The sequence below is a fragment of the Pomacea canaliculata genome, linkage group LG10 (genome assembly GCF_003073045.1).
Source record: "Pomacea canaliculata isolate SZHN2017 linkage group LG10, ASM307304v1, whole genome shotgun sequence".
Classification (NCBI taxonomy): Eukaryota; Metazoa; Mollusca; class Gastropoda; order Architaenioglossa; family Ampullariidae; genus Pomacea; species Pomacea canaliculata.
The window spans coordinates 11,069,544-11,083,456 of record NC_037599.1 but is presented as its reverse complement, the minus strand read 5'-3'; the positions used below and the strand labels follow the sequence as shown (position 1 = coordinate 11,083,456).

Below are 13,913 nucleotides of genomic sequence, written 5' to 3'. Positions count from 1 at the left end.
AAAACGAAGCCTGTGTGTACAAAGCTTCCGGTTTAGTCACATTTCTGATTACTAAAACGAGGGGGTTTGTACAAAGCTTCTGGTTTAGTCACGTTCATTGCCGAGACTATCAGCGGAGAACTTCTCAAGAGGCTAAACGTTGGTCTCGGCAGAAAGCAATCCACCTATATATACCCGTCCGTGGTTTTCATGCAAATATAATATTATATAAAGTTACTTGATAAAATTTAATATTGTCTGTATGAAGTAACTTGATATATAAGAGGTCTAACATTTTATGTTTCTGTTAGTCTTCTGCACAAGTTAGTATACTAGCTATAGGTAACTTATATGGCGTTGTTATAATATTAAACGCTCGAGCCAATGAATTACTTATTTCACATATGTTGCTATGAACAGGAACAAAACTATATATATATCTCGGAGACGGTTATTGCCGTCATTGGGTAGACGAAGCGATAGACCGACGAGCAGATTAGTAAAATAATAAAAAAGTAATCTATTGATTGAACCTCTGGACTGATTACAGCACAAAATCGATCGTCGATTGATGGCTTAAACACCATGATCGACTTGCCTGGATGGCGTATAAAAACTCAACTTAAGACAAGAAGCATATATAGATTCTCCATATAAATAATAATAAATGCAAAGTTTGTAAAGCGCATACTCGCACTCTTAGCCGAACGAAACAGACAGCATACGATCGGGGACAAGAAAACAAACAATTAAATAATATATGACCTATAAAAGAGTAAGCAACCGTACTAAACGACGAATAAAATCCAATACAGAAAAAACAAAGGAGGAACCAAACAACAAGAACAATATAGCTGAGAGTAACATATGATGTTGCAAAAAGAATTAAGGGTGTGAAAAATGACTCACGGGAAAGGGCGTTAAATTATGAGTAATGTTTACGGAAGACGTGCGTTTTTAATGCACGTTTAAATATTATATAATGTGACATAATTTTTATTAATTCAAAATGTCTGTAATACAGTTGTATTCGTGCTATATATTTTCACAATCCAATCAGCGAAAATATAAACTCGTGCATCCATTCTAGCTGTCGCATCACCCTAGGCCTAGATTAATTAGATCTTATGTATGAGAAGTGAATTATATATAGGATTAAGTATATACAATATATATAGTCACAATCATACATGTACGTATAGTTTGTTACAGCATGGGTGTATGTGTGTAATACAAGTTCGTGGTTACATATAAGCCTTAATATTACGTACAATCAGATCGAGTCCATGAAAAGGCGATGAATTTTCATTTCGAACAGGCTATAATTAACACGGGTGCATATATAAGCGCGCATTCGTGTCGGCTGTCTGTATACATAAAACAACCCATATTATATACATTTCGCCAGAAGGTGGACGGACACGTATATATATATACGGTCTAACGGTCATGTCAGAGGGTGCGTTATGGGGGTGGTAGTATGTACGGCCGGCGGAGGCAGCGTACGTAGAGATCGAAAACATCGATCGTCCCATTCTCCCTCCGCCTCTCCCACCTCACAGTGCGAAATCGATCCTTACACGTGAAAGCACTGTGAAATAGAGACCTCCACAACATCAGCATCTAAGGCGGCTGAAAACATGAAATAAAGCAGTATGTAATGAAAGCATGCAGTGGTTATGAAGGCTGTACCATATCATCTTTCAGGTAGAAGGACAGGTAAATAATTTCCGTCCGGTGAGGCGTGATATATTCAGGTGCAGATCTGTTTTGCGTAGACTGCGATCGATCGACGCGTAACTCCACGATCGACACTAAAGGAAATGTTCGAAGCAAGGGAACCAGTGTATTCAGGTGCATGCACATATAATTGAATTTTTATTTATTTACTTTTACTTATTTATGGACGCGGTGCATGTATGGTTTTTAATTGTGAAAATAATCGCATTTAACTGAAAGCCCAGCCAGATAAGAATTAGTGATACTAATGGATTTTTAATTGTATTCGCCTTTTTGCATTTTGCGGGCAACCTCCCCTAGCTGTGATTATAAGATTCGTTATATGAATGATAATGAACTTGTGGTGTGGACAGGAACATTTACAGCCTGGATCACAGTATTTCAAATGATTTGCGCACGCTGGAACACCTTATACAGAACCTCACGCTGCACTACACCATTTCCGAGCAAGATCGAGACTCCACAGACTATTATTTCGTGGGAGCTGTCAGTCCGCGGGCTGCTCGATGGCGGCGAGGAATGTCAACACACCGCTAGATGGCGCTGAGCCAGTTGCTATTGGTGACGTCGAGCGCGACGAGTTCCTGTTGTGCGAGGTGGCGTTGGCCGAGCTGACTTGAGTGGCTCTGCTTTGTGTACTATTCAGTGCATTGTGCCTTTCACTTGTGAAGCACTCTCTGTAGTGCACAAGTGGAATGCAGTCGTCGTCACTAGACAGTGGGTGATATTTTATGGTTTTTGTTCAGGTAGGTACTGCACTCTTTCAACTTATTTCATATATGTACCTGTGTGTGTGAGAGCGCGCGCGTCTATCCCATTTACTTAGGTAACACAACTTTATCATAACCTAGTTAGTGGTATATAGTCTACCTATGTAGATGACAACTATACAAACACAGATACAAGATTAGTATAAATACCCATCAGATTAAGTGGTAACAATATGGAATATGTTCCTGGTACAACGCTGTATATAGCACATCCACGTTTAGCCCCTACTCTCGAAAAAAGAAGTCAGGCACCTCTAGAAAGGACTGTGCATGTGTGTGTGTGAGTGAGATAGAGAAAGAAAGAGAGAGAGAGATACAAGGGAATGGTGGAAGATCATGACAACTACAGTTTTAGAGCAACCTAAAGATTATTTTCTTGCCCATTCCTTTTGTTTGCAAAATAAAATTAATGAAGCTCTAAATTGTTTTTGTTGTTTTCAGTCCAAGTAAATTTATCTATACATTACAATATAGAGCTCAAAGACATAATACTTATAAGCTGGTCCATGTTTCCCAAATACACTATAGTGCAAGTATGCAGACATGCACACAGTCACAATACACACACACGCACACAAAATTCCAATATATGTAACTTACAACACCTCTTTCCTTCGCTCAAAATCTCTCTCACTTTCTCTTGCGCTCTCTCTCACACATGTTCACATATATCCTTAATGTGTGCCCTTTAAACTTATAAAGCTGGAGTGCAGCTGCTTGTAGACAAAGAGGGAGGATGCATTTTTGATTATTATGCCATTAGTAATAATGTCTTCAGTTTTTAAATACTTCAGATATTCTTTAGGTATTCATATTTTCTCTATAGAAAAGGCATCAAGTAGTTTCATTTTTCTTGCTTGAAGGATATCAACAACAATGGTCATACCAAGTCAAATAGAAGGGTAAAAAAAAAAAAAAGACAATTTATGAGCTGTCAAGAGTTTCCTGATAGTGTCTCTAGTTACAATATCTATCTGAGCTGTGTAAAACGTTCATTTACGCCCATTGAAGTTAACACAAGGCTGATTGTAAACAGGCGCATTGTTTTAAGTTGCATTCTACACTGTATGAGTGCTAGGATATACGGCACATAGCAGGGTGATCACCAGGACAGCAAAATTAATACAAAATATCACTTTGTATTGTTGATACAACCACTGAGGAAATATTTGTGTCATGTTACTGCCTTTTAGATCATTTAAGTGGGAAGCTTCACATTTTTCATGAAAGCAGCATTAGCAAAAATTTTTTCTTTGTATGAAGCTTTGTTAAACTTTTTGATCACATTTGTCATTGATTGGTATATAAAAATATATACACACACATATATGAAGGTATAAACAGACAGATAAATGCACATGTGCACACATGCACACACAAACATATGCATGTTTGCATGCATTCTCAACTCTTCAGTCCCTTCTGGCAAATGTGTGTAACCAATCCTTGTATAGCGTGAGGATGTCATGGGGGCAAAAGAATTTATTTTACATTTTCTCTTTTAAATTTGGTGCTCCTTGATAATTTTACTAATCACCCAAGCACAATGAAAAGTCTTGAACCCATGGGATCTGCATGGCTTATGCTTATTCTTATTGTATGGTCTGCTTTTATCTGGATCAGTCCTTGATAACCTCTAACAAAAAACTATCTGTACCCTTTCATCAAACATGAATGCTATTTTTCCTTTAAAGAACTTATTTTACCTCTGGTTTTAGACTATTTGAACATCTTGTATACATCATTTGAAAATGGGGCTAAGGAATTCAAATAGTTTGTGTGATTAAAACATACCTCGATCATTATTGATCCTTGCTAGTAATTTTCATTCATTATTGGACTACCAGTGGGAGGGTAAAATATAACCTGTCATGCAATTAAATATCTGATCAATAATTCAAGCTAATCTTGTTATTTTCAGAGTCTGTGGTTCTGAAGGCATGGGAAGATGCTATATTTCACATAGATGGTCTTCTGTTTGAGAAGTGATTGCTACCATGACCTGAAGCCATAGATGGTGGTGCCACCATGGATGGCATCCACTTTGTGCAGAGTTGCCAGGACATCCTTGTTAAAGAGGTGTTTGAAGTCAGACAACTTTCTTTGTGTATTCATGCTGGATGTTCTTACTCTGCTGATCATATTCCAGCCTATTATTATGGAAAATCTGTCAGTTCAAAACATGTGAGGTGCCTGAATATTAAAAGTGTTGGTGCCATTAGATCTCTGAGGAAAATGAGGAGAAAAACGATGTATTTTTTACTTAGCACACTTTTACCAAAGAATTCAGTGTCAGCATCATGGATTTTAATTTAAATGCACCATAGATGGTTGTTTCCTCTCATTTTGGAGAGCTTATTCAAAGTTATATGTGGTATCTGATTGTTAGAAAACAGTCAGTACATATCGATTATATAGAGTTCAAACTCACATCAGTAGCATTATTTGAAAGAGGAATAGTGGTGCTTAAACTCTCTTTCGTAGGAAAAATGAAAGAAATGCAGAAGGTAGTTGAAGTAGAAGACAAACACGATGATAAAGTCAAAGGAGATGGATTTCTGCAGAAGCACACAGACAATGACCTTAGCCCCATTTCCATGAATCACACTGGAGAACCATCTCATAACCCTACTTCCACATCTGAGATGAGTGAGCCTACTCCTACAGAAACACAACGCTGGGAACGACGCTTAACTCCCTATGAAAAACTGTCGCTGGATTTGACTCAAGACCAGCAAATTATGAAAGAAATCACACTTGGCCGTCGCATTGGCTTTTATCGCATCCGTGGAGAACTTGGATCTGGCAACTTTTCTCAGGTCAAACTGGGAATTCATGTACTTACGAAAGGTAGGAGTTTTTATGTCAATAGAAGTCTTGATGTCAGAAAAAGTTGGACCTTCACAGGGCTACAAGGGCATAAAAAAATATTGTGTGCCTGGATGCAATTTTGGTGAAATTCATTTGCTTCAGATATTTTAAAGTTCTTTATATAAGAAAGGGTAATGGAAAGATGTAGTTACTTGATCTATCCCTAAATTTGGATATTTATAATAATGTTCAATCTGTCTGAGGGAACTTATACTGTTTGTACCATTTTAGAATGAATCAAACGTTATCCCAGATTGTAAAATAATAATATGGAAAATAACCTCTGCCTTTAAGATCTTTTTACTTTTTGAAATGTTATTTTAAAATTATATATCTGAAAATAATGATGGTCTGCAATTGATCTGTCTCCACAGAGAAAGTCGCAATCAAAATTCTGGATAAGACGAAATTAGATCAAAAAACACAACGTTTGTTGTCACGTGAGATCTCCAGCATGGAACGTCTCCATCACCCTAATATTATCAGACTGTACGAGGTTGTGGAGACACTAGCCAAGCTACACATTATCATGGAGTATGCAGGTGGAGGAGAGTTATTCACAAAGATTTCCAATGAAGGAAAACTGCAGGAGAGCGAAGCCAAGTCTGTGTTTGCTCAAGTTGTGGCTGCTGTTGACCATATGGTGAGTTCAGAAACACATTAAGTGGGCAGATGGTGTTCTGGCCACTTAGAGTGTATTTGATAATTTGATGAAAGCTGGACATTTGCCTTCTTTACATAATTATTAGCTTGAGTCATCATAGATTTGCATATAATATAGAAGTAGAAAGAATTTATTCCATATAGTCAAAAAGATGACTTATTTCAAATGTTAAGCTGGCGATTAGCATAGCCCCATGCACACAGGCATGCACACTTACAGCTGTATTCTCTCTTGCTCATTCAGACTTTCACAGACACACACACACAAACATTTATTCAACAAATTAAGCATAAGACATCAGTTATATAGTCAGTAAATTGCGAATTGAAGAAACATGAGTTAAAGCACTCAGTTCCAGGCAATAAAAAAATTAGACTCTAAATTGCAATTTTTTTCCCCCAGTCATCATTTCTCCATCTGATGTGTCAAGGCAATATAGATTCATCAATATAGATGAAAAGACTCCATTTCACCATACACTTCATTTGTTTCTTATTTCGACATCTTCACCTTTGTTAATGCTGATCAATTAGTGTTTTTTCCCTTCTTCAGAAGATTGTAAAATTAGCACACAAAGACAGTAAGTAGATATTAAAAAGGAAGGAAATAGCCCTTAAAAAGGTCCCTATGGCAACTCCTAACAACACGATCAATCAAGATCAAGTGAGTTTGTGAGTCTCCTTGGCAAATGCTTGTGACAGCAACATTCAGAAACCAGATAACAGGGAGAAGTCAAGGGTGCCATTTATTGATTGAACAAGCTTTTTTTGGGGGGAGGGATCGAGGAGGGTGAAAAGTTGAGGGAATGTATGTTAGACAAATGAATTAATAATACTAATAGAAACTATATATAGGGACTCTGAATGTCTGTTCGATGACATTAAGAGGCAAAGTTTCTAGGCATGATTATGCAATAAATATTGTGTTTCTGATGTTTATAAATTGTTGCAAAGACCAGCTAATGTTGACAGAAGTGTTGCCAGGCTGTCAGTTTTCTATCATGAGATAGCAGCAGTTTATCATGTTTGAACAAATAGCTTTCTCAGATTATACTTGTTTGCATGGTGATAATAATTAAGCTGGATTCACCCTGTCACTTAAACAATTGCAGAAGGTCAAAGATAAAACTGAAACCATCAAAAATGAAACACAAGCACTGACTAAATTTTGTTTTCTTTTGTGTAATGAGCAAAACCTGGGACAACTCTTATGAATTGTATAGGTTAAATCGGTATAAAAATTGTTCTGGCATTAGAGGAACCATATATTTGTGTGAAAAAATGGAAATAACAAAACTCAAACTAAGAGATTACACTGAATGATACATTGCCATACTGCTGAGGCAGTGAACTTTCAGAAACCTGAGTAAAAAAATGTGCAAAGGAAAATGGATTGAAGTCATGCATAACTTGTATAAGCCCTGCAGTCCCATACACCATCATCTCCAGACAAATAGTCCATCTCACAGAAAGACTAGTAAACTGAAAGCTGATTCAAAGCAGGAAGAGAGTTGATGAAATGGATTTGGGGCTAAAGTACTCAGAGATGAAGTGTATTGATTTTGATGTATTTAAATATGCACTGATAGGAGTGTAAGAGCCTGTAGGGCAGTGTAGCTCTCTGGGGAGAATGTAATGAATTGTCCATTGCCATTTTTCCTGTTGTAATGTATAAGGAAGATCCAGCTATAAAAACATAATTATAGTTATGGATAATAGATTAGGGGCTAATAATGCAGCAATTTCTGTAAGCATGGAAAGGTTGATTGTTGCTATATTCTCAAATTACAGCACACCAACAACATCATTCATCGTGACCTGAAGGCAGAAAATGTCTTCTATGCCATGCCCAGATGGATCAAGGTTGGTGACTTCGGCTTCAGCACCTGTGCCACTGCTGATCAGACTCTCAATACATTCTGCGGCTCCCCTCCCTATGCTGCCCCTGAGTTGTTCAAAGACGAGTGTTACTTTGGCCCATATGTTGACATCTGGGCTATGGGCATCATGCTGTATTTTATGGTGACTGGCATCATGCCATTTCGTGCAGACACTGTGGCCAAGCTGAAAAGGTGCATTCTTGAAGGGAGCTATTCAATTCCTGCATATGTGTCTGACAGCTGTCAATTCCTCATTCGCAGCATCCTTAAGCATGTACCACAAGACAGATTCACACTTGATGAAATTAAGCGCTGTGATTGGCTGGAGGGTGAAGAATTTCCAGGACCTCTAGAAATGTTCAACTTGAACCCTAGTCTAGAAGACCAGAACCCAGCATCAGAAGAGGTAAAGGAGGCCAGAGGTATCCTGAGTGATCTTGGAATTACAAATGATCATTTCAAAGAGATGATTGTTTGGGACTCCAGAAACAGTATCACGGGCACATACCGAATAGTGCTGCACAGAGTTCAAAAGAAACATTCTGGACAGCCTGATCTCAGACAAGACTTCATGATTAGGGAGAACAATATCAACGAACAGCCTCGTCAGTTCCAGCCACCCATTAAACAGCCATCCAGCAAGCTTTGTATCATTTTATGACAACGATATTCGTAAGACACTTATAGCAACTGTTGGGAAGTTGGTGTTTTTTACTGTTGTTATTAATTTTAAAGAATTGTTGTTTTCAGCGGTGTGAAATGCACTTCCATTTATACATCTTAAAACTTTACTTAAATAATAATGTTTCTTGGCATGTTACTAGTCTGGATAATGTACGTGTGCCTGTCATAAGTTATTTTAAATACTTGAGAGCTTGGAAAACGTTAATATATATTGGTGTGTAGTTTCTGCATTTTATCAGTAAATGGTATAAGTGAGGAACAAATGTTAAATAAACATTAAAGCAGCAGTATTAGTCTTCGCATGTATAGAGGATCTAATCATTCACCTTTTGAAGATTCAGAGGAAATTAACAGTTTACTTAATAGTTTATTCAATACTGTCATTTATTGATGCACACATTTTAAAACATACTTAATCTATAGTATGTCTATTTTACTATAAAAGTAGGTCAGCATGAGGCCAGTATCTGCTACAGCGGGCCTGTGGAAGAATGGAAATAACAAACTAGATTCTTGTTACATTTATAGCTATTTAAATTAGCTGGTCTTGGCATGATGTCTCACCTGTTCTTTGCTGCGTCTGGAGTCTATCCTTTCTTTTATGTCTTCTTCTTGTGATTCTTCAATGCAAAGGTTATGGAAGAAATGTTTTGCAATGTTTCATAGACTTTTTACTTGTCTAAATATATTTGACAAGCTTGCAGTCTTACCACAAGAGAGACACAATAATCTGGCAGCAAATAACTTTTTTCCCCATTTTGATTTCATTTCTGTGTCGTCATGACCGGCATGTTTTGGAACCAGTAGAATCTGTGATATACATTGTGTATGTGTGTGTGAGAGAGTGTGAATTCTTCAGTTGGTGCTATGCTCATTGTTACAGAGTTATATTGTGTTAGAGAAATGTCTGATGTCAGTACTGGACAAAGAAGTCTTGGGGAAAATGCATTATTCTTTCATGTTAGACCTCATTTTTCACTTGGAAGTTCTGAAGACAAGGAGAGAATTTTACAAAAAGTAATTTCTGCATGCGATTTTTCTAAATTATATATTTGATGAGAAACTCCTGAATATAACATTAAAGGAATTACCAAGATAATTTGATAAAATACAGACAACTTGATTATTTGAATTCATACTTTTTTAAGAACTATTGACGGGTTTTAAAAAGAAACCTCTCCATGATAATACTTTACAATGTGAAAATAAATTTAACTTTTTAAGTGTTAGCATTCCATTGACAGCTAGATTATGTGCAAGCATAATTGCCATCATTAGAAAAGAGTTATATATGGTTATAATGATATTAACTATAGAATATATAGATGTGCCTTTATATGGAAGTGTGATAAACTCATCCTTTATATTAATCTTAAATAGCATGCCAGTCTGCAGAGATTAAAAGTCATTTGTCTGTAGCATCTTTTTTTTTTTCAAATACCGTTTGTGTAATTCTCTGCTGGCAGAGTTGGATAACAAAGCAAACATGCATCTAAATTTGTATTGCAAAATGTTTGTTTCTAGCAAAAAAAGGAAAAGGTAGTCTTCTAAATTTTCTGTTCTTGGGGAGTGAGGTGTTGGAGATCACACTTTTTGGGGGGCCAGCTTTTTTATAAGGGTGGTGCTCAATGCCACTTCATTGCTTACTCCAAACTCATACAACACCAGGGTCAACTGAATGTCTGCTGCACCTTACACTGGTGCATAAATCTCTTTCCTCAGATCTGGTGCTCTGATCACTTGGCAATCTGGTTCCCCAAGAATAAGAATAATAGTCATTTTTATTCTGACATATCAGCACATATATATTCCCATACATTTTAGAGGAAAGAACATGCATCAAAATTGGCGCTTGTTAGGGGGAAGTCTCTAATGAGGATTTTAATTTTATTGCTGTATGATTTCTTCTGGGGTGTTGTTTAGAAACAATTTTTTACACAAAAGATATATGTTTGTCCACTCCTATAATATTTGGTTATGATCATTGTTCTAAGCTTGTTGGGATAACATTTATTCTTGTTATTTTTTTTATTGACATAAAACATTTTAGGGGGTGTAACCATTTGACAGTTGATGAACAGGACTGCTTGGAATGATTAATAGAATATGTGAGATTTTTATGATAAAACAGCACTTTGGAAATTGTTCTTTTGATATAGATGTGACCTTTTGCCGTATAACATGTGTTAAGTTATAGCCTGTTAAACTTATAATTTTTTCTTACATACAAAGAACAAACTATGGAATGTGTGCTGTAACAAGAATACCTGACTGCAAAAGGTGCTTTTAAACTTAAAAGCTGCACTAATGCTGCTTATGACTGATTTATAATCTGTCTTGAGCTATATGTTGGTGGACATACAATTAATTTCAGTCATATTCTGACAGACCAGTCAAGATTCACAAATCTACTGCTACTGCATACAACACCTATATTAGTATTAGTAAAAATTATTAGGCCTGGCACATTCCATGAATGTAAACAATGCAAAATGCAGAATCTGGTAATGATTAAAGATACATTTGAGACGACTGTTCCATGTAATCTTTTGTGTGTTTGTTTTTATCAACCAGTTGTCGAAAATAAAATCTATTTGTTTAATACATATTTAATTTTCGTACATTTTTTTTCGCTGGTTGTCATAGTTGCTGTCACAAAGATCGGCGTCGGTTAAGCAGACCACATCCTTTATTTATATCCCTCCCGTCATCCCTATCTCTCAACGTTCTCGCTTCGTATGGTATTAGTGGAAGAGAAGAGCGGGCCCGTATAGAGAGAAGGAAGAATTGTGGAAGGTGAATTACGAATAAGGTACTCATGCAGTGTGTCTATTGTATGCATGGCGGCTAACGTTGTCTTGCAAAACTTTGCCCATAAAATTTCTCGAAGCACTCTGCCGTGTTAATTCTGCTTTGTAGCAGGATAACAAATGTCTTTCTCCCCTCCTCACCTTCATGATTTTCTTTTTTTTTTCCCCCTGGGACTGAGTACATTTTGTTCCATGCTGTGCCCATTTTTTTCCAGGTGCGTGAAGCAAAGAATTACGGTCTGATGCGGTCGAGAGCGAAACCAATTTTTAAATGCAAGAAGTGATGAGAAAGGAAAAAGAGGGAAGAAGAAAAGAACTAAAGCGCAGGTTCCAATAAGAAATGGAAGCGGGGTGGGACGTAGGAGGGGAAAGGTGCATAGTCTTGAAAGACCTTATATAGTTTGAAAATTGCTCAATGTGAGTATAGCTATTCCAGAAAAGGGGAGTGGGGTAAGCGGCAGAGATGCTCGAACTTAAGTGCATTTAATTGTAATGCAAATGTCACTAACCAGATCGGATGCTTGAAGTAAGCTTTTTGCGGGCTTATAAATCCGATTTCTTTCTCTTATTCACTTCCTTTTGAGTGCATTGTCTAGTGCACACTTAATTTTGGTTATGCACTCTTGCTGATTAAACCTGTCAAATTTATTGTTGATGATAAAAATCTCATCCAGCACAGTTTTAAACAAATTGTATGTATATAGTTCCTGTTACAGAAAACCTTACTTGTGCTTATTCAGGCAGAAATCTCATAACAGGAGTAATTGATTGCCGTACGTGCCGATCATCACAACTGTTGGATATGTGTTTGGTGGGATTAGAAATCGTGATTGAGGGTATCGCAGTGTGACTGCAGATTGTCAGAACAGTATGAAGTGACTATACTGATGATAATGATAGTGTAGTCTTGTAAAGTGCATGCATGGACGGAGGTAGTTCATGGTGCATGCTTCCATCACAAGTATGCTTCTTGCACGTAAACATTACAAAGCACCAAAAACAGCTGAAAGGGGAGGAGGAGGGGGAGTATAGTAGAGTGTGAAAAGAAAGCTAGAAGGCGGGGTTTGGTTGGTGAGATTGACAGCTCAGCTGATCATCATCAACTCCCAAAGCACTGTCCCAGTCAAAGAAACCAAAATTTGTGCACAATTTTCATTATAATAATATATATACACATACGCAGTACATTAATTGAATTGTCCGATATTCAGGACGAAAACAGCAAGAATCAGGTGGAGAGTAAGGAAATGAAGGACTTTTCACAAACTCTGATTGAAAAGATACATCTGCAGCTCCTGGGCGTCATTATGCCATCAGAGGCACATCTGGGGAGCTAATTAGGAAGCTAGGGTAGGTCGTTGCCCTGGGGCACATGGGTGATCCAAGGACAATCTTGTTTCCAAAGTTATAAAGCGGTGTCCAGACCTCGCAGATATTGTCTTATCGCCGGAGCCGTATTTACAAAGCGGTGGCAAAAATGTCCTATGGGTAAAGAAAGCAATATCTGCAGGGCATGCACACATCATTGTAACTAGGAAAACAAGACAGTTTTCTCCTGATGTTGCCTAGGAGAAACGACTTAGTTTCGCTTCATAGCAACGGTCCCGGGTGGGGGAAGGGAGGAGGGGAAGATCAACCTGTGTTCAGGATACTCTAGTCTGCAGATGAGACTGACCGTAGATCGTTTCTGTTCTTATGGTAAATTATAGCTGAAAGAGAGAAGTAGATATGCACTGCATTAAAATTGAAGTGAGCATTTATGACAGAATGTGGTCTTTCTTTCCGATGGCTTGCATGGAACAATGACACTTCCCATGAGAGATAAGCAATGGACCCGGGACCTACAGCTTTCTGAGTGGACGATCCAAGACAAGACCGTCAGCCCACGTCCAAGTTAAAAGCTGCCGAGAAGAAGATGATCACAGTGACACACAGGCAATAAGCCCAGCTTACTGCGACCATGAAGTTAATGGCCAACCGACGGCAGGTAGGCAGATCCAGGTGCTACAGTGGGGATGACTTCGATCGTGGAGCCGAAGTCATTGGCAGCCACGAGACACGGAATGCTGATGTATTATTAAGCCCTGTATGTATTGATGGGCCGTGAGCAAACAGACGTATGTTTAGCTTCCTGCGGTCTGCACACAAGAAGAATAACCGTGGTAGTCGCGAGCAAAATGCCTTTCCGTATTAAATGTTAATAGAAGGATCGATCTATATTGCTTTCTAAGACGGCTGGTGAAAGTGATATGCACTTTAATATTGATTACAAAATGGGGGACGGGGCAGCTGGGAGGAGAAGACTGGCAGAAGACTTTCGGTCCCAGTCTTGGAGAATGTGTTATGTAGGGCCACTAATTACGGTACTTCATTCGAATCAGGTTTTTCTTAAAATCAGTAAACTGTTCAGTAGGCTCATAGTCCATGTGCGTGTGTTCCTGTTTGTGAGCGCGCATGCATGCAAGAGAATTAGATTGATAGGTAGTGTGTGTGTAGATATATTCTACTGTCAACTA

At 37.9% G+C, this 13,913-nt stretch overlaps 1 protein-coding gene across 2 annotated transcripts; it reads left to right on the top strand.

The window, feature by feature from the left end:
• The first annotated feature begins 2,291 nt into the window (after nt 1-2,291).
• Nucleotides 2,292-11,116, top strand: LOC112574289 (serine/threonine-protein kinase NIM1-like). 2 transcript variants are annotated; one of them, XM_025255272.1, is made up of 5 exons: nt 2,292-2,465; nt 4,411-4,568; nt 4,974-5,339; nt 5,735-6,003; nt 7,815-11,116. In XM_025255272.1, the coding sequence occupies exons 3-5, from the start codon at nt 4,979-4,981 to the stop codon at nt 8,562-8,564; spliced, it is 1,380 nt and encodes a 459-aa protein (XP_025111057.1). In that variant the 5' UTR covers nt 2,292-2,465; nt 4,411-4,568; nt 4,974-4,978; the 3' UTR covers nt 8,565-11,116. The 2 variants fall into 2 exon arrangements, with proteins under 2 accessions (XP_025111057.1, XP_025111056.1); XM_025255271.1 differs by having other exon boundaries at nt 4,411-5,339.
• Nucleotides 11,117-13,913: the final 2,797 nt, after the last annotated feature.

Excerpts from the sequence above, each read along its gene's own strand:
- LOC112574289 (XM_025255271.1), top strand. The coding sequence starts at position 4,817 with ATGGTTGTTTCCTCTCATTTTGGAGAGCTTATTCAAAGTTATATGTGG. Across the intron at positions 5,340-5,734 it reads AATTCATGTACTTACGAAAG|AGAAAGTCGCAATCAAAATT; the intron begins GTAGGAGTTTTT and ends CTGTCTCCACAG. Across the intron at positions 6,004-7,814 it reads TGGCTGCTGTTGACCATATG|CACACCAACAACATCATTCA; the intron begins GTGAGTTCAGAA and ends CTCAAATTACAG.